At 41.7% G+C, this 27469-nt stretch overlaps 1 protein-coding gene across 1 annotated transcript in view; it reads left to right on the top strand.

The window, feature by feature from the left end:
• KCNJ3 (potassium inwardly rectifying channel subfamily J member 3) overlaps window positions 1-27469 on the top strand; it is a 341313-nt gene that overhangs the window by 82998 nt on the left and 230846 nt on the right. Inside the window, exon 2 of the mRNA XM_073634135.1 lies at window positions 2144-2360. Within this exon, the coding sequence (XP_073490236.1) occupies window positions 2144-2360 (217 nt within the window). The remainder of the gene's footprint in view (window positions 1-2143; window positions 2361-27469) is intronic.

Below are 27469 nucleotides of genomic sequence, written 5' to 3'. Positions count from 1 at the left end.
CAGCTTTTATTTATGTATGTATAACCTTTATCCCAAAATAAAAAAAAAAAAACACGGTTTGCTGTAACTGCTTAAAAAAGTGTGAGTTGGAGTTTGGCTTCAATTTGTTAGAATATCTAAATCTACTAGTACATCTAACACTCCCCTCCCCCCCGATTAACAATGTTGCTATTCAAAGGTGCCCCTGTGCTTTTTTATGCAGAGTGGGGGCACTCTAATACAGGACGTGTGTTTGTGGCCAGATCACCAGGTGAAAACTTAGGGAAAAAATCCTAAAACAAGAAAACAAATGCAGGCTTTAAAAAAGGCTCAATACTTTTACCACCTTCCTGCTTCCCACCTCTAACCATGTATCTGCTGTCTTTATCATGGCCCCTGAGTCCAGGATTTATCAGTGCAATTTCCTGAACTATCTGGATCCTCAGCAGGGCTTGATCTAGCCTATCTAGTCTAGGGGTGCAGTGAAAAAAGTAAGCATATTGTCCACACTGTGTATAAGTCACTGACAGTCTGTCACAGATGCAGGGAACCATCAGTCCCTTTTTCACTCAGCCCACTTCCATACCACCAGTCACACCCCAGAAATAATGTCTGACCGATGCAGAGGTATTGAAAATGTAAACAGGGAACACTGGTACGTTTTGGTCTGTCATTAGATTAGGATGAATAAACAGAACTTTTGCCCCCTTACAGTATATCAGGTGTCCCTATGAGAATCCCCTTTTACATCAGGGTCCCCATCATTATGCACCTTTAAATCAATTGTCCCCATTGGAGTGCCTCTTTACATCAGTTCTCCTCATCAGAGTGCATCCTTAAATCAATTTTCCCCATCAGAGTGCCCCCCTCTACATCAACTGTCCCTATCAGAGTGCCCCCTTTCATCAATTGGCCAATCAAAATGCCTTCTTACATCAACTGTCCCCATCAGAGTGCCCCATCACATCAATTGGCCCATCAGAATTTCCCCTTAGATCAACTGTCCCCATCAGAGTTTCCCCCTCACATCAATTGCCCCCTCAGAGTGCCCCCTTACATCAACTGTCCCCATCACAGTGCCCCCTCACATCAATTGGCGCATCAGAGTGCCCCTTAGATAAACTGTCCCATCAGAGTGCCCCCTCACATCAATTTCCAAATCAGAGTGCCCCTTACATCAATTGGCCCATCAGAATGCCCCCTTACATAAACTGTCCCCATCAGAGTGCCCCCTGACATCAGTTGCCCCATCAGAATGCCCCTTTACATCAACTGTCTCCATCAGAATGCCCCCTTACATCAACTGTCCCCAACAGAGTGCCCCCTTACATCAAATGCCCCATCAGAATGCCCCGTTACATCAACTGTCCCCATCAGAGTGCCCTCTTACATCAATTGGCCCATCAGAATGCCCCCTTACATCAACTGTTCCCATCAGAGTGCACATTTACATCAATTGGCCCATCAGAGTGCCCCCTTACATCAAATAACCCCATCAGTGCCCCCTTGTATCAACTGTTCCCATCAGAATGCCCCTTTACATCAAATTACCCCATCACTTTGCCACCTTACATTAACTGTATCCATGAGACTGGCTCATTGATCAGTGAATGCACTCTCAGAGACCTGGGGTGCACAGCTAAAATCTAGGTGGGGGGAGATAGCCACCACAGCACCCCCCCCCCTAGTTCCGGGGGTTGATCCTAGGCAGACATTGAGGGCATCAGAGTGATGGGCTGCCACTATCATCAAACTGCTGGTAGGAGGGTGCATGGTTCCCAGGTATTCTTTCAAGGAAATCTGCATATTTACAAAGACTGAAACTTAAAAAAAAGGCAACCAGCGTTTGCAGAATGAGAAGTAACCAGTGCCTCCATGTTTCTCTTGGGAAGGTTTGCTTTAAAACATTTTGCTGATGTCGCATTCTAGGATATTAATAACTACAGGCTGTAGGTTTCTAACCCCCCCCCCCCCCCCCCATCTATATTGTTCATATATTGTTCATAGGCCCCTGAATAATGCCATACAACATATAGAGAGGGAACGTGTCTCCTGTAATTGAAAATGTCAGATGTTTGCAGTGATGTAATGCAATGTCAGCCTGTCATGAAAGCTGCCATCCTAGTGATAATGTCTTTCTCTCTTCTTCTGCATGCTTGTCTAGTCTCGGCAGACACCCGAGGGTGAGTTCCTCCCTCTCGATCAGCTGGAACTGGATGTAGGATTCAGCACAGGAGCCGATCAGCTTTTTCTGGTCTCCCCTCTTACAATCTGCCACATGATTGACGCCAAGAGCCCCTTCTATGACCTCTCCCAGCGATCCATGCAGACGGAGCAGTTTGAAATTGTTGTCATCCTGGAGGGCATAGTGGAAACAACCGGTGAGTTGCTTTTTTTTATTGCCTAAACTTTTTATCTGCTGTTTAGAAGGGAACCATTTGGTATAAGCAAGGAAACAAAAAAGTCCATATTCATGCTGGCTTGTGTCCGGTTATCCTCAGATGGAAGATATTTTGTAAAGATTTGCATTTTGAGGTTTTTCTCATTTTTTTAAGACAGCCTACCACTTTAAAAATATTATTACTCAATGGATTTGACCCAGATTATGATGTTTCTGACACAAAATGGCTATCTTAGACCTACACTTTTGGCTTGACTTTCAGGTAGAAGTCTGTACTATTGCCTCCTTCATGTCCCTTCCTTACTAGAATTCTTTAAGCGTAACTCTGGGAATTTTTTAATAATTTTTTTGCATACTTGCATTGGTCCAGCAGAGCCTGATGTACTGTAAGCTCCCATTTCTGATATCCAGGGGGCCTCTAGGGATAATGTAACTCAATGTAGCAGTCTGGCCTACCTATAGTGATAACTGTGATCTTGCATTGGAGAGTGCATTGAATTTTTATTTTGAAAATAAGGATGATTATCCTAGCCCGTAAGGCAGGGGTGTGCAACCTGTGGCCCAAGACGGCTATGAATGCTGCTCAACACGAAATCATAAATGTAATTAAAAATGTTGGAGTTTTTTTGTTGTTTTTTTTTTTTCAAATGCGGCCAAAGAAACATATGGCAGAGTCTCTTTACTGGACTTTTATAAGTTTTATCTTTGCAAAGAAAAATTTCCCAATCTTCACAATCACACCTTATTCATGTCATCAGTTTTCGGCAGAACCTAAATTTGTGAGCAACTATTTTGAAGGATGAAGCGCACGAAGGGCAAAATTAGAACCAAAATATCTGATGAGCACCTTGAGAATTCATTGAGAATTGCTACTCCATCCATCCAACCAGATATTGATGCGTTAGTTTGTCAAAACATTGTCCAATATCACTCTATTTTATGTTGTCCTCTTTTTCTTTTACAATAAAAATATTATAAAAAAGTTTTATTACTCAGATATATCCATTATCTATATCAGTAAGCGTTAACGTGTGATCTGCCCGACTTTTTCTATTCATCAGCTATCCTTATTGTTGGTGTATTTTATGTGTGCCCCAAGACAATTCCTCTTCTTCCAATGTAGCCCAGGAAGGTCAAAAGGGTGGACAACCCTGGTGTAAGGCTTATGAATTGAGCCATAAGCTCTACTGAATAGGAGGGTTTATTGCATATTTCTACCTACAATGTGTTTTTTTTGGACATGACCATGGTATTAAAGTGGATACAATCTTTCAAATACCAAGTGAAAGTTTCTGCATAAGCACCTACTCAGTCCCAGTGTGGTATTAAATATTCAGGTCTGGCACCCTTTTAAAACAGGAGGAATGTATGTCTTGTCCTTCTAGAGCTGCAGTAAACCGTTCTGGTGAATTACTTCTAAAGTAAATTTAACACTGTTCAATTCATATCTAAAGGAGTGCAGGTTATGTCATATTTCATACAGAGAATCTAATTTGAATTAAGGCTCTGTGCATTGTTCTGTGATAGAAAGTCGGCCAATTATACAAGCAGGAACCCAAGCATTCAGAGAAAAACTGATAACAAACTGTATTTCTAGTTTGCTGATCTGCGGATATACTCTGAGATGCGGTGTGGCCTGCGGCAACCTATGTTCATGGAGAAAGATGGAGGTCTGTAGGTCATCCCTGACTGCTGCCAAAGTCAGAATAGAGGAGCAGGTATTAAGATCTCAGATCTTGATATCTCATCTAAGGCTACCCTTACATACTAAATAGCTTGTATTGGAATTAAATATTTTGTATCAGTTTGTTATGGCTAAGAAGTTTAGTTGTGAATTTTAGAAATCTTTTGTGTATAAAGGAGGAATGACCTACAAAGGACCTTGTAGGCTAGATCTCCATCCATTAATCAAGCATGCGGTTTTAAAGGAAAATGCTCTTTGGTACTTTTCAAGCAAAATAATTCACTTAAAGGCCCATCAAACCTCATAGGGTGCTCTTTAACATACCTTTATGTAAAACAGGACAAAACGCCAAGAGAACTAAAATCAATACTTTTAAAGTATATCTAAAGTGGTTTTCTTTTTGTATTTTGAATACATTATTTACAATCCTTGTCTTTTTTTTTGGCCATCAGCATCCCATTGGGAAGATTTCTTTTCACTTTCTGTTCTTTAGACACAACAGAAAGTTAAAGAAGTTCTCTCCAAAGAGGGGAAAATCTTTTCTTAGATAGTCACCTAAGTGTCCTGTAAACGAGTGGTTCTCAACCTCAGTCCTCAAGAACCCCCAAATGGGCCATGATTTCAGGTATTCCTTTGTACAGCTGCTTTAAATCAATATCAATGACATAATACTTGATAAGAGCTATTTTATCTAAGGGAAGTTCCCAAAACATGGCTTGTTGGGGGTACTTGAGGACTGAGGTTGAGAACTACTGCTGGAAAGTACATTTCTCCTGTATTCCTATTCCAGTGTCAACTCAACATTGTCCCTCACTTTCAATCCCAGTGACAATAGTCTTTAGCATAGCTCCCAACTGTCCCTCGTTCAGAGAGAGTGTCCCTCTTTTGGAACCAAATCCTTCTCCTTTTCCTTCCTCTTTAGTTGTCCCTCTTTTTGCTCTGATATATATACCTCCATAAAAAATGTCCAATTTTTCCAAACTTGTTTTACTGGACTAAATACTTCATCCTACTTATAAAGTATTACATTACATTTTTTAAAAGCCAATTTATAGGGAAAGTAGTAGTGGGTTTTTTTTTTTGCATATCAGTGTTTTGTGGTCTGCCAATGGGGTGTGGTAGGGGATATCACTTGTACTGCAAGGTATCCCTCTTTCCCGGTTGAGAGTTTTAAGTGGTACTTTAGTAAAATTAAGTCCTGCCAGATCACTTTGTGCTGGCAAATGTTAATTTCGGCAACAAAAATGTTTTCGTCAAAGATTTCATCAGTGGCATTTTTACAGAAACTAAAAGTACAGCACATTTTCGTCCACTGATGAAAACTATGACGAAAATCGAATCCAGTTTCGTTAAGGAACGAAAATGGCAAGAAGGGATGCTTACCCTCATGAACTACTGTATATATCAGCGTATAAGACAGTGCATGGATGTTATACGCCGATATATGTTTTTACCAACAGGGGGCAGGGATCAGGTGCCACACATTGGGGGGGGGGGGGGGGGTGTCAGGCCAGCCTCCCCGCCTCTCCTGGCCCTTGAACAGCACTGCCTCCATAGTCTAAAGTTAGTAAAAAATCACTGCCAGCCCCTTCTCCTGCACTGCTCCTCCTGTGTCACTCTCACTGTAAAACAAAGCTTCTAAATACCTCAATAGCTCCATTCTTGTTGGCCGCTCTCCTCCTCCGTGTGTTGCCTTTAGATTGGAGGAGGAGAGCGGTTACATGGCCAGCCATGAAACGTCAGAGGAGAGCAGTCATGTGACCGGGTCAAAGAAAGAACGGAACTATTGGGGTATTTAGAGACTTTGATTTACAATGACACTGACACAGGAGGAGCAGTGTATGAGAAAGGCATGGCAGTGATTTATTCTTAACTTTAGAGTACGCTGGCAGTGCAGGGGGGCTGTGTATTGTGGGGGGCTGTGTATTGTGCAGAGGGTGAGGGGCTGTGTATTGTGGGGGACTGTGTATTGTGCAGAGGGTGGGGGGCTGTGTATTGTGGGGGACTGTGTATTGTGCAGAGGGTGGGGGGCTGTGTATTGTGGGAGGGGCTGTGTATTGTGCAGAGGGTGGGGGCTGTGTATTGTGAGGGGCTGTGTATTGTGAGGGGCTGTGTATTGTGCAGAGGGTGGGGCTGTGTATTGTAGGGGACTGTGTATTGTGCAGAGGGTGGGGGGCTGTGTATTGTAGGAGGGGCTGTGTATTGTGCAGAGGGTGGGGCTGTGTATTGTGGGGGACTGTGTATTGTGCAGAGGGTGGGGGGCTGTGTATTGTAGGAGGGGCTGTGTATTGTGCAGAGGGTGGAGGCTGTGTTTTGTGGGGTGCTGTGTACTGTGCAGAGGGTGGGGGGCTGTGTATTGTGCAGAGGGTGGGGGCTGTGTATTGTGGGGGGGCGGTGTACTGTGCAGAGGGTGGGGGGCTGTGTCATTTTAGTCGACTAAAATATGATGACTAAAATGGTACTAAAACTAAAATGGCATTTTAGTCAAAAACTAAGACAAAAACTAAGTCGAAATTTGCTGCCAAAAAATTAACTCTGGTGCTGGCCCCTTTTTCAAAGATTTACTGCTGCTCAGGGGCTCTGGGCTTCAGCAAAATGGCAGCCTCCTGCAAGGAGAAACAGGAGCAATGCTGGAGGCAATTTACAGCACACACTAATTTTCGTAACATAGATATTAAAGTGAAATGTATGTTCCTTGCATATTATATTATTTTATCAGGGTGTTATGAGTGAAAATGTAACTTTAAGCTTTGAGACAAACAGAGAAAGGGAAATGGGAACACAGACAGCAATAAAAACCTAACAGGGGTTTCTTCTCTGCTATTCAAAACAAAAAATGTGTGCATATATATATATATATATATATATATATATATATATATATATATATATATATATGTGTGTATGTGCAATCAATATTCGCTGTTGTAACACTGATCCTCCTCCCGGCCAATCAGGAAGCAGGTTTTGACACCGGTCACCCAATTGGCTGAAAGGACAAGCAATTCTATTGGACACCCAGGGGAGGCGGGAGGAGCCGCATGGCAGAAGCCACCATGATGCAGAGAGGTCACAGGAGCTGCTGCACGTTGCTCATAGGAGCCCCCAATCCACCGCACGTAGGAGCCCGCAACCCGGCCGCTGCCCTCCGCCCGTAGGAGCCCGCCCACCTGCAATCGATAGGGTAAGTGGCAGGGTAGGGGGGGTGCTGCCGACCGACCGACTAATGGGGGGTAGGGGGTTATGTAGTTGTTTGCCCCACCCCCCCAAAAAAAAAAACACCAGCCGCCACTGCTACCCAAACCTGTTTAATTTCGGGTTGATGCTGGCAGGTTTTATTCTCTCACCAACTTCTCATCTTCGTAGGATGTTGGAGGCATAATCTATGCAGCTGGGTTCCAAGGTCAGCCATTACTAGGCAGTCTCTTCTGTCTCTTTCTTCTTTTTAGATGTTTCATATATGTTATATTAAGGAGAGGGCAGCATGTGGAGTGACATTCTCTGGCATAGAGGACAGAGCTGGGGATTCTATTGGGAATATTTAACTAATATTATAGATTTAAAAAATTTTTTTAAATGTACATTTTTAAAAATGTAGTGAAACAATATAGAGTTTGAGTCGAACTACGAAACTGGCTACACATTTAAAGTGACTCTAGCTTAAACAAAAAATTAAAGCTTTTAGCAGTTATAAAATGCAGGCTCCTAGAGATGACTACACATCCCGGTAACAGCTTGAATCATCCACTTTACACCCGTTCTGACCAGGAAAAGCTCCAACTTTTCTGCTTAGTCTCAATGCCAGCTCTCTTCCACCTCTCAAACATTCCTTTTGGCCCATCAATATACTGAGTTTCTTCACTGGGCAGTAGAAATGTGTTGAAGCTCTTTCCAATCAAACAGCCCAGCATCAGAGTGTGGAAGGAGCAATAAAAGCTGCTGCCAGTAAGTGTAGGCAACTCTAGGTATCTGCACTTTATACTTGCTATCCGCTTTAGTCTATTTAAAAGTGAATCACCTTAAAGTAGTACTATGGCCTCCCTTTAAAAAATATGTGCTGCTGCACTTCATTATAAGTATATATGCATGTACCGTTTTTTCTTAGTGCCCCTGCAAAATTCCACAAACACCTGTTGATTCTGCCACCTAATGCAGCTTCCTGTGATGGGGTGACAATGATGTTGCACTGCTCCTGAATTCAGGGGGGAATTGACACTCTTATGTAGGCTTTACATAGTTACATAGTAGGTGAGGTTGAAAAAAGACACAAGTCCATCAAGTCCAACCTATGCTTTGCCTGCTTGCACTACAGTGGGAGGGTAAAAATATTGCAAGGGGAGTGGCTATCCGCATTGTTACTGCTGATTAACAAGCCTGTAGCTTATCAGTTAGCATCTGGCCACACCCAGTCCTGCCCACTGATTTCTGGATTGGCAACGCTGCCTCTGTTGCTGAACCTCTCCCTCTGTGAGCTTCAGTGTTTGAGTGGGGGAGCGTGTGAGACACAAATGAAGGAGAATTTGCAGCAGTCAGGGAAAGTAAAGGACGTTTTTTGTCTTTACGTTTTGAGGCTTGTGAACTACTAGAACTAGTAACTAGATTTATTACTTATTTAGTCATACGCAAGTCTGTATTGTCATGTTTTTATGAAAAAATGTTGGTAGGTGTAAAATTGTTGAGTGTCCCCGGTCCAAACCTTTGAACAATAAGTCTGGGCCCCTCTATTGCCAATAGAAGTGTGATCACTCTATGGCAGTCCTGAAATGTGGACATGGATTGATAAGATGATTGGTTGGATTTTTGCTCTGGTCTGGATAGGCTATCGGTAATGTCATGTTTCTTGTATGGAGTTGGGAAGTATGTAATTATTGGCTTTTTGTCACATACCTGATAGGAGACTAAAATGACGAGGTCAGCCTCTCTTATATCTCCAGCCCAGGCCTTACTGAAGGTGGAACAGAGGGTACCGAGGGACAGGAGGAACATGAGTGCCTGTAGATAGTGATGGGAGAACTTGCAGCAGGAGATGCGGTCCCAAGGGCACTGGCAAACCAATGGATCAGAAACAGTAGTAAGGTTAAGAAAGCTAGCCCAGGTTAAAGGGGCACTCCAGTGATACAAAAAAGATGCCACTTGCCCCCATCTATAGCTTGCTATCGCAGTAAGAAACACTCCACTTATGCATCAGAGCAGACATGAGGCAGGAACACTCAGCGGTGCACAGAGCTGGTACAGCAGACAGCCAAACAGGTACTTGAACAGGACAGGAAGCCAGAATCGTAGTCACAGGAATAGTCAGGGTCATTAACAGGCAAGCAGCGTGGTACAAAATCATGAGCAAAGCCGAAGTCAGGAAGGGAACCAGGTCAGGAATTAACAACAGGTCAGAAGCCGAATCCAAGATCAAGTCAGGAGCAAGCCGGGTGAGCAACAAGGGAATCATACAGGATAAACGCAGGATACAGGGAACAGCTGAAGATCAGCCAGAACATGGGCATGAGCATCCTTTAAATAGCCCGTTTAGCGCCAACAGGAATTGTGTATGTCATGAATTTTTGAGCACATGCGCAGATCTACGCATTAGATGTCTCACAGGGATTCCTTGACAGTATTTGCAGTTGTTGTGATTGTCTGATGTTTTTAACTCACCACTATGCAACATCCAGTTTCAATTCTTTCACATTCTCACCTATGAGTGCTATATTTCAACTGATTTTTTATTATAACTGTTCTTGTATGAATAGGATGAATAACCTACGTTTAATCAATCTATTACAATAAACTGTCAACTGAAATAAAAACTGGATTAGATAGATAGATAGATAGATAGATAGATAGATAGATAGATAGATAGATAGATAGATAGATAGATAGATAGATAGATAGATGATAGATAGATAGATAGATAGATAGATAGATAGATAGATAGATAGATAGATAGATACTGACATATAAGGATTAGACATTTAAATAGATGGATAGGACTAGTATTAGAAAATCAATAGATAGCTAGGTAGATGATTAAATAGATAGACAAATACAAATAGAACATAGGATACATTATATATTTTATAATAAAAATAATAATAATTATAATATAATACTAATAATATTTTTTTTATAATAAAAAAATATTGAATTATAATACTATAAAGATAGATAGATAGATAGATAGATAGATAGATAGATAGATAGATAGATAGATAGATAGATAGATAGATAGATAGATAGATCTTTAAATAAAAAGACAGAAACAGACAACTTTAAATATACATTTAAATAGATGGAGAAATATAAATTGAATCAATAGCTAGGTACATGATTATATACTGTAGGTAAGATAGATAGATAGATAGATAGATAGATAGATAGATAGATAGATAGATAGATAGATAGATAGAGTGATCAATGAAAACACACTGACTTTATGGTCTGTTCTTACTATACAATTATATACTTGTAAAGATTAAAACTGTTTTTCAGTATCTTCCTCCGGTGTTTTGTCTAGCACACTCTGCTTTGGTATGGATATGGTTAAATTTATTACAAATCCAATTTGGCACATTCCCTGCACCAGTCATGCTATAATAAACAATGGCTAATTACTTTTATATAGCAGAGCTAGAGAGATTTAGCTTTGTTTTGTATTTCAGTGTATCTTGCTCATACCATCTGTTTTGAATTAAGTTTCTTAAAGGGGTTGTAAACCCTCATGGTTTTTCACCTTAATGCATTCTATGCATTAAGGTGAAAAACCTTTCATAGTGCAGCTATACGGGCTTTTACTAACCTGAACCCGGTCCTTCCAGCGCCAAGAACGAGCACACAAGCTCCAGCCTGTGTCTCTGGTCCTGATTGGATAGATTGATAGCAACCCAGCCATTGGCTCCCGCCTCGCTGCTATCAATCAAATCCAATGATGTAGAAGTCAGGGGTGGGGCCAAGTCCTGCTGTTCTTCCAATAGACACAGTAGCAGGACACGGGAGTGCACCCGCAAGAGTACCCTGAGGGATAGTGCTTTTCCAACGGGGGCACTCAAGAAGAGGAGGAGCCACGAGTGCCGCTGAGGGACCCCAGAAGAGGAGGATCGGGGCCACTCTGTGCAAAACCAACTGCACAGAGGAGGTAAGTATGACATGTTTGCTATTTAAAAAAAAACAAAAAAAACAAAGGTTTTGTTATCCTTTAAGAATAGACTGCATTTTGATAACTTTGGATGAAGATATCAGTTTAAGGTATTTTACTAAACACATTTTATAATAAATTCTGTTTCCTAATGAGCAGGTGGGGAAGGGATCACCGCTCCAGGTGGATGTGTGGAAATGGCACTCTCCTCAAGGTGGAAGCATCAGGTGCAGGCTAAGCATGTAGCAATTAAAAGAGGGAAGGTCTGGACAGTCGCACTCCAATAAAAACACCTTTATTGTGTAAAATAACAAAAATACGAACCACAGCAGGGTATAGGATAAAAAACTGACGCGTTTTACACTCTCAACAGTGCTTAGTCACTATGGCTAAGCACTGTTGAGAGTGTGAAACGTGTCAGATTTTTTATCCTGTACCTTGTTGTGGTTTTTATTTTTGTTATTTTACACAATAAAGGGGTTTTTATTTGAGTGCGGCTGTCCAGACCTTCCCTCTTCCAATTCCTAATGAGCAGGTGTCGTTAAGCAGGGTATCCATTTGTTAGTGAGAACTGCCTTCTCAAGGCTTCATTCACAACTGTGCAATTTGTCATGTGACTTTGGACATCACAGTCAGATGACAAGTCGCAGCCCATTCTTTTCAATGGTAATCTAAAAAAATTTGATTTTTTTACATTTTTTTTTTATTCGTTGAGTTTTAGAGCAGAAAGTAAAAAATATAGTTTTTTTTTTTTAATTGTCGGTCTTTTTTTGTTTATAGCGCAAAAAATAAAAACTGCAGAAGTGATCAAACACCACCAAAAGAAAGCTCTATTTTTGGGGAAAAAGGACATCAATTTTATTTGGGTACAGCATCACACGACCGCGCAATTGTCAGTTAAATTAACGCAGTGCCGTATCGCAAAGAATGACATGGTGAGAAAGGGGGGTAAATCGTCCGAGGGTCAAATGGTCAAGCTCTTTAAAAATAAAAATAAAAAAATGACCAGGTCATTTTATTGTCTCTTATTTAGTATGAGAAAGTGTAGAGGAAGAACTTGATGTGGGTTAGTCTGTAAGGATAACTGTATTAATATAACATCAAATGTTATGTAACACTAATGAGATGATTAAATCTTATTGTTACCCAGAATTGCCCTTTGGGCCCCTCTGCTGCGATCTCACTCCCCATGTGTTTCGGTGTAGTGCTGTACATGACACTTATGCATAAGACACGAGAACTATGGAAACTGATTGCAGATGACAGGCCTTGCTATCACACTGACACAAAACTGTAACAGATGGCCATGAATTTGTGGCAGTGCGTCATCTTGAGACCCCGTACCCAGCCCCTCATCTGATATATATTCAGCTTTTACCTCATGTCCATATGAGCTGTGTTTATTTGTCCAATTAGCGATCAAAGCGAATATCTTATCTGGAGTGCCATTCAGCCGGCCAATTCCGACGTTTTATTTATTTCACTTTGAGATCTGGTGGGCTTAATGTGATAGCGGAGTACTATTGGAATAATTTATGTTCAGCGGTCAGGAGAAGCCAATCAACTTTTTGCAGTCCAATCAAGTCAGACTAGTGGGAGCTTATCGTTGATCAGTTATGCGTTCCTTCAATTTCACATCATTCTTTGCCTCATTGAATAAAGGCTAATATCTGTATGCAGGGTATGAACAGAACGAAATAAAATATAATTACACAAGGACACAACAATGACAGGAGGGTTTCACATATACAGTATCTGCTGTGGTGACAGTGATGGAAGGTGTTTAGGCTTTGATCACGATTCTATACTACATTTGGGAACATATATCCAATAATAACTAAGGAAAGGCTGTTACACAAAAAACGGATAGAGCATCAATTCTCAATAGGGTTCTATGGAACTCTTGGGTCCTGGGGTTCCAATGGAACTCTTGGGTTCTGGGGTTCCATGGAACTCTTGGGTTCTGGGGTTCCATGGAACTCTTGGGTTCTTAGGTTCCATGGAACTCTTGTGTTCTGGGGTTCCATGGAACTCTTGGGTTCTGGGGTTCCATGGAACTTTTGGGTTCTGTTAGTGGTTGCTGGGGGTTCCTTAAGCAGTAGAAAACTGACCTCCCATCTGAAGAACCTGCATAGTTTCAGGGCCAACACCATTTAGCATAGTCAGTGGTATGCCACCAATTATTTTTTTGGCTGTCTGTAAGGCTGGCCATACATGGGTCGAATTTCGAAATAATTTTCTTTTGAAAATCAGAAAATTTGTGCGTTTTGTGATCCGATGATGCCACCATTGATTTTGAAATTTGGCCAACCAAGCCTTCAATTTCATCTCATATTGCTACAGAAAAGAATTTTCGTGGCTGGGAATCTTCTTTTCTTTCCAGGAATTTTCTTTTCTTGCACATGCGCATTTCTTTTTCGATTACATTTCTCGCACGATTCTCCCATCATTGATTCGAAAATCGTTTGTTTTCCAAACCTTTCCAACATGTTCGATTACTCAAATTTGATGGCCGCACGAAAATTGGCTGTTGCTGCAGACCACTAATGGTGCGAAATATGAACGAAAATTCTTAGATAAGATTTTCGAAAGAAAATTCTTTCGAAATTCGACCCATGTATGGCCTGCCTTAGGGTGGCATTCGTCTTACTGGCCACCAATTATGGAGGCTCTTCCCATTCACTCAGAACCAAATAGAGACACAATCTGCAATGCGTGACACCACATCCAAAATATATGAACAAATAAAAGTACAAGTACTCAAAGGTATAGATAAAATATAAAAATTTATTAAACATCATAATAAAAACACGTCTCAAAGATAAATGCATAAGTATGCCATAGGGTGTACATTCTCCCATATGTGACGGATATAGCTGAACAAGGAAACCTGTACGGATGGCCTCTGGAATAGTGAATATGCTGTCATAACAGAAATCTTGTATTTGAGGGCCAGCCAACAGGATCACAATGTCAGCCCGAATGGATCACTACGTATTTCGCCAATAGCTTCCTCAGGAGATCCTATTGGTACTGGGAGGTATATGTGATCCAGAGGAAAGAAAAAAAACCCCTATGTAAAGCATGGTCCAATTTGCTCCAGCTGGGGAAAAATACATTCCTTCCTGATCCCCCAAAAGGCAACTGGATATTCCCTGGATCAGTAATCTGTGGTGTTATTACAGTACCCTATAAATGTTAATATCCAGTTATATTTTGTTCATTTGGGAATGCATCCAGTTTTTTAAACAATCTCCTGAGCTGGCCAGAACTAGTTCTTGAAGAAGTCTATTCTACATTTTCACAGCTCTTACTATGAAGAAGCCTTTCCGTATGTAAAGGTTAAAGTGGTTGTAAGCCCTTACTTATACCCAGTGAAGTGACTGGCCTCGGGTGATAAACAGAGATGAAACAAATCTCCCTACATAGGTTGTACCTATTTATCTGAAGTCTTTCTCTACATCTGTTCAAAGTGCAGAAGTTATACAGCTTGTCTGACCTTCCAGAAATAAGGGGGCGGGTAGCTAAAGTTACACTCTGCAGAGCTCAGTGGGGAGAGCACTGAGAGCTAATTGGAAGGAAAGGGACACATCCCCCACACACAGCATACAGTAACAGAGCCGAGGCTGTCAATCACAGGCTAAGTGCTGGAGATCCTCACCCTGTCACCTTTTTATCTCTTGGTGTCAGGAAACCTTGTCAGAAGCGATTCATGCTGATAGCAGAGGAACGAGGAAGCTGGCAGAAATTACATTTAGTGCCCTGGATTGGGACAAGTACACACTGTAGAGGGATATGCTTTGTTCATATTTCAATCTCTTTTCCTCCATACATAAAGAGTGACCCTTGTTCTCTGTAATGACCTGAAAATGAATAACTCTACACCAAATTCACTATATGGACCATTTAAGTATGAGAGGTCTTATATTTAATAGTTAAAAAAAGTGCAGAAACTTTTTGAAGAACCCTAGTATTTATACATGATGGTCATATCCCCCCTTAATTGCCTCTTTTCAAGAGAGAATACATTCAGTTCAGTGAATCTTTCCTCGTAGCTGAGCTCTTCCATGCCTCTTACCAGTTTGGTTGCCCTTATCTGCATTTTCTTCTAGCGGTATTAAATTCAAAACCAAAAAATTGTATTTATTGCAACTTACCAATCAGATGTGGTGGCTGCATTAGTTTTCTTTTTTAGGCTCTCCCCCTGTATTACAGTGGTCCCACTCTGGATGAAGGAGCACAGGGGCACCTTTGGACAGCAGCTTTGTCTGTCAGGGGGGAGGGAAGTGTTAGATGGACTAGCAGATTTAAATACATTAACAAATTGAAGCCAAACTCCAGCTCACACTTTATAGGCAGCTACAGCACAGTTTTTTTTTCTTTTGGAATAAAGGTTTTACATGAATAAATAGAAGCTAATCATTGAAAGCACCCCTTGTCAGTGGTAAATGGTTTGTCTCATCCCTGTAATTTGATATATCTGCAAAACGGGCTGACGTCACAGAGCCGGGCCAAGATCGGGGCAAGAAGTCGGGATCCGCCCACATGCCTGGACTGGCACCCAGCTCAGCCTCTCAGCAAGCTGCTGAGAGCCTGAGCCGGCCGCTCCCGCCCCCTCCCCCTCCACAGCCCAGAGCTCCAGTGAGCATGAGGAGCTGTAAGAAGTGAGCGATTGGCAGGGTTTGATCGCTCGGTTCTCAGTGTTAGAGCCGGCGGGGGACAGATGCAGCATCGTAAAGATGTTGCATCCACCTAGGTAAGTATTATTAAAAAAATATATATTCCCATACTTCTCTTTTAACAAACTCACACCTGAATTGCACCTGAACCGGTGAACGAAAGTGCACTGGTCTCCTTTGAAAAGCTGCCCCACATATATGTGAACCGACTCTCACTGACCAGATGAAAATAGAAGTAAGAAAGCCTAACCCCCTCCTGCCCGCCTGTCCAATCACAGCCAATCACATGTAAACACAGAAGTGCCATTTATTGGCTCTCCTCACCTCACACTGACGGCATCTCCTCGCAGGGGAGACCTGTACAGGTAATCAGTGCCCTGATTATCAGTGCAGCCCCAGGAGTGCCCAGGAGTGATGCCAGTCTGTGTCCATCAGTGACACCAATCAGTGCGCATCAGTGATGCCAGTCAGTGCTGCATTTCAGTGACCATCAGTGCCTGCTCATCAGTGCCACCCATCAGTGCCACCCATCAGTGCCGCATATCCGTGCCACCTATCAGTGCCCATCAGTGCAGCATATTTGACAGAAACTAAGAAAACCTTTTTTTTTTTTTTTTTTTTAACTTCTGTCTTTTTTCATTTTTTTTAGCAAAAAAAAAAAAAAAACAGCAGCGATTAAATAATACTAAAAGAAAGCTCTATCTGTGTGGAAAAAAATAATAAGAATTTGGGTACAGCGTTGCATGACCGCGCAATTGTCATTCAAAGTGCAACAGAGCTGAAAGCTGACAATATGGAAAAAGCAGAGTGATGAGCGGCTCGCTGTGCTGCATCTCCTTCATTGTCCAATCAGAGGCTAGAGGTATATCCATGACATCTTGGGCTCTGCAGACATAGGTTAAATGATGCTGGCTGTCATACAAAAAAAGTACAATGGAGGACAGGTCAGGGTTGAAGGTGAAAAGTTGCTTTTATTTTATATTTTAAATATACTATTCATTTTTAACTTAATTTGGGCAGGAGGTCTGCTTTAACAAAACTGTATGTAGTGGTGCCCTCATAGGGTCGCTGCGTGTTCTAGCACACATTTCACCCTGCTGGTCAGACATCCATTTTGGCACACTTTCCCAGACAATGAACAGTCTCTTACTTGTTTTTGTTGTTTTTATTAGGGGATTAAACTTGGATGGGGAAAATGGACATGGGAGGCCCAGATAATGAATACTTCTCAATGAAGTCAATATTGGTTGAGTCTAGATTTGACAGTTTCTTCCTCTGCACATCTCCTCCAGCACACTACTTGCTTCACTTCACTGTCCAAATCTAGGTTCCTGTCTCCAATAGCACTTGACTAGGCCTCACTCTGAATAAGTCTTAATGTTTTCCTTATAGCTCATTACAGGCAGGAGTCTGCTGTCTCCTTTGAGATAGCAACCATTTTAGTAAAGAAGAATAAATGTGCTAACTGACACTTGGTGGACTACTGATCCCAGCATGTCCGATGCAAATCCTGCCAGCCCTCGTGGCTGCAACGACTTGACTCCAAAACAACACCACAGTCTCTCCCTCTGGCTCCACATCCAAATCCTGGTATGTCTCTACCAGAGTTTCACACCGGGCTTCTCGCTCACCGACCCCGGCTTGGATCCCTCCTGAATGACTTTCCCGGCAGTGCTCCCAACTGTCCTCTTCCTGCTCCTGTTCGAGGACACCTCTCAATGACCGTGTAGAGAAAGGCTCCCTCCCAGCACCCAAGCTCCAGGCCTGAGTTCACCCCCCCCCCTCAGAAAGGGGGTTCCCTCAGACCACGACAGTCTAACACTCCATCATTCAGTTCTTCCACCCGACAACTCCTCCCGCAACAGGCTGACCATGGGTATATATAGGAGGCCTGCCCCCTGCCAATCCTAGTTGGGGATTGGTCAGGGCTCTCACATGCACCCCATGTCACTCCAGCTCTCTGCCTTGCCCCTTTTCCAGAACCTTCTCCCTGGAAACAGAGGAGGTGCCCAAGAGCTGAGGCACATGTCAGTCACCTGCTGCTACACTAAAACCACTCCCCTGCCCCCAGATCACTCCCCTGCCCCCAAGATCACTCCCCTGCCCCCAGATCACTCCCCTGCCCCCTGCCTAAATTTACCTGCACTGGCAGTATACACAAAAACCCACTACACTAGCACCTACCTAAAGGTAGAGGGTTGTACATGTATACATCAAGGAATGATGCCAACATACTGCAAAATTGACTTTTAGTTTAATTACACTTTAAATATTCACAGAAAATTCCCCATTTTAAATACCAATTTTCCAGAACACCTTTCCCCGCTGCATTGATGGGTGATTTTTAAAGGATGCTTTTAGTATTCACTTTGTCTCTTGTAGCAAAGCAGATTACCCTTGATGTTGCCTTGCTGTGTGTAATTACAATATCTGACCCTCTGTGCATTGACTAGAATAGGAGGGTTAAAATAATATTTGTTCAACAGATTGTTCCTTCTGTGGCCTTTTAGCTGGTAATTGTCCCTCCATTTAGGGAGGTAATGTCCTCAGTGTATGGTAATTTTTTTCACCCTTAACACTCCCATCTGCGCCTTCTTCACACTATTTTTATCATTTACTATCCCATCTGCTCCCATTTCTTCTCTCCTTGCAGTATTATCATATCCATCCTAATACAGACCTCTCAGTTCATTCAACTCATGTTCTTTTCTTATACCTGTCTGCGGTTATGTAAGCACTACATTTCTCATGCTGCTTCCTTTTACTGTTGCTGTATTGTACAGTTGTAATAGTCTTTGTATTTGGCACCCAGGGGCAGAAACAAGAAACATGCTTGATGTAGATAGATAGATAGATAGATAGATAGATAGATAGATAGATAGATAGATAGATAGATAGATAGATAGATAGATAGAAAACACACAAATATATTATGTGGGCTTTATATGGACTTGCAAACCATGGCCATTAACCACTTTACACGCCAGTTTTGACATTTCTCACATATACTGTATGTAAAACCAGCATTTTTTGTGCTACAAAATTACTTAGAACCCCCAAACATTATATATTTTTTAAAAGCAGAGGCCCTGGAAAATAAAATAGTGGTTGTTGCAATTTTTTTACGTTGCACGATATTTGCACAGCCATTTTTAAAACGCAATTTTTTAGAAGAGAATACACTTTAATGAACTTTACTGCATACAAGCACAGTATAACACCCAATGTTTGGAAAAATATAAAAGATGATGTTATGCTGAGTAAATAGATACCCAACATGTCATGTTTTAAAATTGTGTAAGCCTGTGCAACAGCGATAAACTACGCCACCTAAAAATCTCCATAGGCGATGCTTTAAATGCCTTTATAGGCTACCCGTTTAGCGTTACACAGGAGATCTGATACTAGAATTATTGCTCTTACAGTGACTTTCAATATCTCACATGTATGATGTGATTACCTTTACTTATGCGTGCGTGACTTACATATGTGTTCATATTTGTGTGGGGGGCTTAAAAAAAAAAATATACTTTTTTTATACTGAGCCCTTTCATTTATTTTTTTTTTTTTCATCAACTTTATTGCTGTCACAAGGGATGAACACCATTCCTTGTGATAGCAATAAGCATGACAGGTCCTCTTTATGAAGAGATCTGGGGGTCTATAAGACCCCACATTTCTTCTCTGCCCTAAAAGCATCTGGTTTTCTGATTGCAAGCGTCTTTGGTATCTGCAAACTACTATTCACAGTTTACAGATAGGCTACCTGCAGTGGAATCAAAATGTAATACCTTTTAATTAGCATATCAGCTGGCCTTGGCAGGATGACAGGCATTCCGTTTTCATCCGATCCCCCCATAGAGGACAACGGGACTCTGACAGGTCCGTCTCTGCACAGTGATCGGAGACGAACCTGTCATCCGCCTGCTCAGCGGAGTTCAACTTATCATGGGGAGTCCGTCAAAACGGATCCACCCTGTGTGAAAGGGCCCTAACACTGAAATCTTATTAATGCAATCCTGTGTCCATGCTGAATCTCCATGATGAGTCTTCTGTGTGGTTCTTTTTTATATATATAAGGTTGAAAACTAGAAGAAAATACCTAATGATCCTGCCAGTCCCCTTCTCTTCCTGGAGCTTTTTGACCATGCTAAGTGCTGTTATGGTCAGTTTGCATCTCTCAACAACCAATTAGAGCTGCAGGATGTTGTGCTGATGCACAGCATGCTTGTAGTCCCATAGTCAGCTTCACTTGGCTTGAATGACAGTGGCTTCTATTTGGATCCTTGAGTCAAAACAGCAGTTGCGCACTCCTATAGAGCAACAGAACCAAACCAGCGAGACAAGGTAGGGGTCAGAATGTTTATTGGAACATTTTCTCTAGAAATGGAATTCCCCGCTGCCTTCTACAGCTTGCTATATATATATATATATAAAAAAAAAAAAATATATATATATATATATATATATATATATATATATATACGCTACATCATGTTGCCACCTATATAGTCCATATAGCCATGCCCCCCTTACACAAGAAGAGGGATGGGCCAGTCTTATTTAGCACACCATGCTTTCTATTTAGTAGCTTTACATAAGCTTTAAGCATTGGAGGGGCCCGGGAACTTTGTAAAGGAAGTTTAAAGAATATAAGGAGAAAATAACAGGAGAGTGTAGGGAAACAATATCATTGGAATGTTGACACATCCTCTGGGTCTCAAGGGGTGTAGAAATTGGCAACATATGCTATTGAGAATACTCACTATACTATTGAGCCAGACAAAAGACATAGTTCCCAACTGTCCCCCATATCGAGGGACTGTCCATTTGTCTCCTCCTCATTTGTCTCTCATTTTGGTATGATCTTTATACAGTAAAACCTCGGTTTGAGAGTAACTTGGTTTAAGAGCGTTTTGCAAGACAAGCAAAATTTTAAAATACATTTTGACTTGATATACAAGCGATGTCTTGATATACAAGTGATGTCTTGATATACAAGCAATGTCTTGATATACAAGTAGCGTCATGTCATAACTGAGAATAAAAGAGAAGAGAGGCTCCTCTAATTGTAGCAATATGGTTACATTTAATGAAGGTACAACATTTACCAACTCACATGGTTGATTAATAAAAGAGGCACATCTAAGTATGCGGACATCTGGGGTAAAGCTGTCCACATAGACCATCCTCCGCACCACCTTCAATGTCGTCCCTTCCAGGTTCAAGCCTCGCTTTCAGATCGCTCTACTGCAGGGTAGTCTTCCCGATTACAGACTGATATCGGTGAGAGCCAGCGGTGCAGAGGATGGTCTATCTATGTGGCCAGATTTACCCCAGATGTCTGCATACTTAGATGTGTCTGTTTTAATCATCATCTATGTGAGTTGCTAAACATTGTACCTTCATTAAATGTAACCATACTGCTACACTTGGAGGCGCCTCTCTTCTCTTTTATACTCTGGAGCTCCGTCTGGATTTTGCTTCTAATCCCCTTGTGGAGGCTTCCATTTGTGGATGGACATTTTATGGTTACACAACCTATCACATTGCTATAATCTTTTTATATGGACTATAAACTGAAGGACTTGTGAATAAATGGTTGTGGAACAAACCATTTGAGTTTCCATTATTTCTTATGGGGAAATTTGCTTTGATATACATGTGCTTTGGATTGCAAGCAAGTTTCTGGAACCAATTATGCTCGCAATCCAAGGTTTTACTGTAGTTATATATAAAATGCACTAGTTCTCATTTAAAAAAATGTTTCCCAGTGCTAAACCTTTTATCCAATTTCTAAATGGCTGCATTTGTAAATGTCAAAGGCCAATATAAAGAAATAGTAGTGGTAAAAAAAAAACGTGTGGGTTTAACTAATCTTTTTTCCTTATAATGCTCCTTTAATGGGGGTGGCAGAGGTGTGTGTCCTATGCCTACATACTTTTGCTAATAGGTGTTCCTTGTTCCCATTTCAAAAAGTTGGGAGGTATGCAAAAGATGCTGTTCCCAGCACACCACAATACTGCCAACAAGGCAGTTTATAGACCCCTGTTTACTACACTAAAGTATGGGAGAAAAGACAAAAGACAAAGACCGACTCCCTGGCATGGTTTTCATTGTATATATTTTTTTTATCTTACCTGAAATAACGTGTTTAATAAAAAATTCAGCGGAGACATACAGTGCCTCTTCAAAGTCACACATGACATCTATGTATTCTGTACTGGAGGACCTGGCACACTCACTTATCTGCAATGAATGTTAGAAAAGTGTGCAGTGCTCAATTGGAGGAGCATGCAGTCTAACCTCAGAGCTAATGGTGTTTAATCTTCTACATAGCTGTGAATTTTCATTGGTAAATGATCTCCAACCACTGAATGAGGGAAGCCTGAATGCTTGTGTGGTTTCTCTACACAGATATCATACTTAGCTTCTCTATAAGTGCTGGGTTTTATACAAAGTGAATATCATTTTCCAGTTCGAATTACATTTGCAGAGAAGAGCCAGGCACTTGCAGGATGAGAGCTCCTTACTCACAAGTGTTTCCCTCTGTGTGTATCTCTTCTGGAATGCTCTTGTACTGCAAGGCAGGCCAAGGCAAATCTTTCCAAAATCTGTGTGCCAGCTCCAGAAAGAAAAGCGCCAGCAAAAAATGTGACCTTCAGCTGACACATGTAGTTCTCGTCTGTTACAACAACCATATGTAGAGGTCTCTAAACTTCAAGGCCTCATGCACACAAGACCTTTTTAAAAACGCCAGCGCTGCTGCCAGGAAAAAGCAGCATTAAAAACGTGCTGTTAGCCGCATTTTTGAATAGCATTTATGGGTGTATTTCCGCGTTTTTTTGGCGGTAGCATTTTTTGGCTATCCCTATAATGTAAAAACCCCTAAAAACGCCAAGCGCGGCTAAATGTGGCTAACAGCTTGTTACAGCGTTTAGCAGTGGTTAGCAGTGTTTAGGCGCGTTTTTCCTTTTGCCTTTAAATGCTTATGCCTCCATATGCCTCTGACAGTTTATGTGTGCAAGGACACATAGGCTAAAATGGAGGGGCATTTAGAGGCAGTTAAAAAAAAACATCAGACGCCCCTAACAGTAGCTGTAAAAACATCCTGTGTGCATGAGCCCTAACAGTCACATTTACAACTTTCTACCCCACGACAGCACTATATACAGGTCTATACCCCACAAAAGTAATATATACAGCTCACTATCCTACAGCAGCAATACATACAGCTCTCTACCGCACAGCAGCAAAGTATACAGCTCTCTACCCTACAATAGTGAGTACACCCCTCACATTTTTGTAAATTTTTTTTATATCTTTTCATGTGACAACACTGAAGAGTGCTCAGACCATATGCCGCACACTGCATCAAATTGGTCTGCATGGCTGTCGTCCTAGAAGGAAGCCTCTTCTAAAAACGATGCACAAGAAAGCCCGCAAACATTCTGAGGGAGACTAGCAGACTAAGGACATGGATTACTGGAACCATGTCCTGTGGTCTAATGAGACCAAGATAAACTTATTTGGTTCAGATGGTGTCAAGTGTGTGTGAAGAGTACAAAGACAAGTGTGTCACGTCTACCGTCAAGCAGGGTGGTGGGAGTGTCATGGTCTAATTCATTCCAAAGGTGTTCTATTGGGTTGAGGTCATGACTCTGTGCAGGCCAGTCAAGTTCCCCAAAGCACCCCAAAATCACTCATCCATGTCTTTATTGACCTTGCTTTGTGCACTGGTGCAAATCAGTTGGTGGAGGGGGTATTCAGCATACCAAGACATTTTTGACAATTTCATGCTCCAGCGTTGTGGGAACAGTTTGGGCATGGCCTCTTCCTGTTCCAACATGACTGCACAATCAAAGCAAGGCCCATAAAGACATGGATAAGCGAGTTTTGTGTGGAGGAACTTGACTGACCTCAACCCGATAGAACACCTTTGGGATAAATAAGAGTGGAGACTGTGAGCCAGCACCTCTCATCCAACATGAAGTCCTGACCTCACAAATGTGCTTCTGGAAAAAAGGTCAAACATTTCCATAGACATAGTCCTAAACCTTGTGGACAGCCGTCCCAGAAGAGTTGAAGCTGTTATAGCGGCAAAAGGGTGGGCCAACTCAATATTGAACCCTACAGACTAAGACTGGGATGCCATTAAATTCATCTGCATATAAATGCAGGTGTCAATACTTTTGACAATATAGTATATATGAAGGTATGGGGGGCAATGACCAGCTCATGCTGGTGTGATGGCCAGGTGTCCACATACTTTTAGCCACATAGTCTACCTTTACATTTTTATGACAAGTCAGGTTATCTTTAAACTACATGCATGCTAGCGGTTAAAATCCCACGTGAAACTGAGCCTTTAAAGTGAATTGAAACTTCCATGAATAATTAAAATAAGAGTGACAGGAGCATTGCTTTGCTCTTTTCAATGAAAAAAAAAAGGAATTCCTGCTTGAGATGGGATTGAAATACAATGCAGATTTCTGCTTTTCTCCAGGTACAGGATTTAACAGGAAGAACAGACATTGGAGACCAGCGACTGCTATTTTGCGTGCTATGTTAGCACATAGGCGCTCAGAGATTGCCATAGGTCACGCCTGTATAACAGAAGCGTTCAGAGGTTTTCACACACCACACAATCAAATTCTCCTAAAGAATACAGAGGACGCTGTTATCATAATGGCGATCATCCCCTAAACACTACAGCTTAAAGGAGAAGACTGCTATTCATTTCTTCAGCAGATTGATTGGTGGGTAATTGGGTGAAAGCTATGTGAGCAATGAAATAACAAAGGTTAAGCAGAAATAGATTCTGAAAAGCCGCTACCGCTAAAGGACTAAGTACCCCATTTATAACCTACTTTCCTGTACTAGTGGCTTGCCGGAAATGTCCAGATCTGGTTCTGCAGTGCAATGCATTGGTAACTGTCAAGTGCGCACGCACATTGGACAATAAAGATCGATAACTAACAGTTTTATGAGATGTGTTTTTGCACAAGAACGCATCCCTAATTTTCAAAGTATTAATTATTTGCATGCAGTTTTTTATATGCACATGAAGAGTACCAAAGGCTAGCATTTCATTCATCTCAAACAAATACTACTTTAAAAGAAACCATCATATGTCTTGTATGCTGTCCATGGTGCTGGTTTTGGATGTTTGTAGGATCAAGCATACAGTTGCTGTTCCCATGACAAGGGAGCAGAATAGGAGCTTTCATGTTGATACCAGCCACCACACCAATCCTTCCCACCTCCACACAGTGTGAGCCTCCCTTGTTCTGTCTTTTAATCTTTCTAGAAAGTCCACCCCCTGACCCACTTATTCTCACCTTGGCCATGTTCCACCGCTACTCTGTTCCTCCTCGAAGCCAGAAGTGAAACCTTGGGGGTGATTTACTAAGAAGAAGGCACTGCATCAGTTCATACATTAATTGGTGCGCCGGAAAATTCATTAATTGAACGTGCGAACCGGCGCTCAATGAAGCGCAAATGACGATAATAAGGCGATGTAAACTGCAACTGGCGCTAGGGTAGCTGCGGTTTTCTCATTGATAATAGCGCACGCCCAATCCAATTGGTTAATTTCATCTCATTGGATGTGTCTTGTTAGGCAATTAGTAGGTTAAAAGGCGAAGCGACGTAAGGTAACGTCGTTTTGCCCAGGGGAGTCAACCTGTCGCAGTACAACTGCAGCGGCTGGTCGGGAACAGGTTAAGATCTAACTGTTTGCAGTGTGTGGTCACCTTTAAAGATCAAGATTTGAAAATATTAATGTATTGAGTTTAGAAACACTTCTCTGTAATGTATTGAAAGATTTGGGTAAAAAAGGTAGGTAGGTGTCCCTTTTGATGCTAATCTCATTCCTATAACTTCTAATATATCTTCGAAATGTGTTTTTTTATTTTTTTTACCCAAATCTCTCAATACATTACAAAGAACAGAGAAGTGTTTCTAAACCCAATACATTAATATTTTCAGATCTTGGTCTTTAAAGGTGACCATACACTGCAATCAGTTAGATCTTAACCCCCTTCCTGTCCAGCGGCTGCAGTTGTACTGCGACAGGTTGGCTCCCCTGGGCAAAACGACGTTACCTTATGTCGCTTCGCCTTTTGGCCACTGGGGGGTGCGCGCGTGCGAGTGCCTGGCGGGCGCGATGACCGCCGGGCACCTGCAATCACTTGTGACAGATTAAACACACAGATCACAGTTCTCTCAGGGGAGAGGAGACAGACCGTGTATTCATACTATGTATGAACACCGATCTTTGTCTCCTTCTAGTCAGTCCCACAACCCCCACAGTTAGAACACACACCAGGGAAACACAATTAACCCCTTGATCGCCCCCTAGTGTTAACCCCTTCCCTGCCAGTGACATTTATACAGTAATCAGTGCGTTTTTATAGCACTGATCGCTGTAAAATTGTCACTGGTTCCAAAAATGTGTCAAAAGTGGCCGATGTGTCCACCGCAATATTGTAGTCCTGATAAAAATTGTTGAGTACTAGTAAAAAAAAAAATAATAATAATAAAATGCCATAAATCTATCCCCTATTTTGTAGACACGATAACTTTTGCGCAAGCTTTGCAGGGAGAAGAAACAGGCAGATTGCTGCTCACAATTCACAGAGTTTTTGTTTTGTAAACACAGAACTTTGTGTATGATTTGGTACAGCCAATGAACTGACTTCAGCCAATATCACCGGCTGAAATCAAGCTGCCACACTCGTGCTGTATCCAAAGCCCGGGTCGGCAGGGGGCGTGCACATGCACACCCCAAACCCGGAAGAAAGGCTCAGACGTACAGGTATGTCACCTGAACTGCGACTGCCGCCTGCTCACAGTGCAACTACTGTGGGTGGGTGGCCACCAGCAGGGACAGTGCACGGTACGTTTGCAGGTAAGTGGCACATAATGGGCTAGTATGCAGTGCCTTCTAGCCCATTATGCTTTTACTTTGCAGGGGAAAAAAGAGGAAGTACAACCCATCAGGGTTTATTTCCTCTTTAAGTCGCATCTGAAATTGCACTAGCGTGAACCAGGCCTTATAGAAACAATCCTAAGGCTTTTCTGAATTAGGTGTTGACAGTTTTGAAGGGACCCTACCGCTATGTTGGATATGCCTCCACTGTATCTCCTTTTGGACACTTTAATAAATTAGATCCCTCACGTTCCTTCAATATATTGAAAAAAGAGCACCCATTGTCTCAATATGTTTAGTATTCCGTTACTCTAACATTGTAATTCGGCTGTTTATTGAATAATTCTGCCTTTGTATGCTAAGAAGTGATTATGATCTTGATTGTATGCGAAAAGATTGACTCAGTTTTCCTAAGAAACAGAGCAAGAATTCCTTCTGTTCATTTTTAAAGAGATAATTAGATGCTAGCTGACTAATTTTATGTATTAAAAAGTGCAGATTGAAGTCAACAGCAATGTAAGATAAAAACAATTACTTCCCTTTGATGGCTTGTATAAACACTCGCAACTTTTTTTTTAACTATATTTAGTTGCTACCTCCACCCTTTTTATGTATAGCTATTTATTTATAACTACATGAATGACTTATTAAAAAGTGCTCTTGGGGA

Source organism: Aquarana catesbeiana, linkage group LG06, assembly GCF_042186555.1.
Source record: "Aquarana catesbeiana isolate 2022-GZ linkage group LG06, ASM4218655v1, whole genome shotgun sequence".
In the NCBI taxonomy this organism is placed as follows: domain Eukaryota; kingdom Metazoa; phylum Chordata; class Amphibia; order Anura; family Ranidae; genus Aquarana; species Aquarana catesbeiana.
Note: the sequence above shows the minus strand (reverse complement) of the source record. Positions and strands in the feature narration are given on the sequence as shown.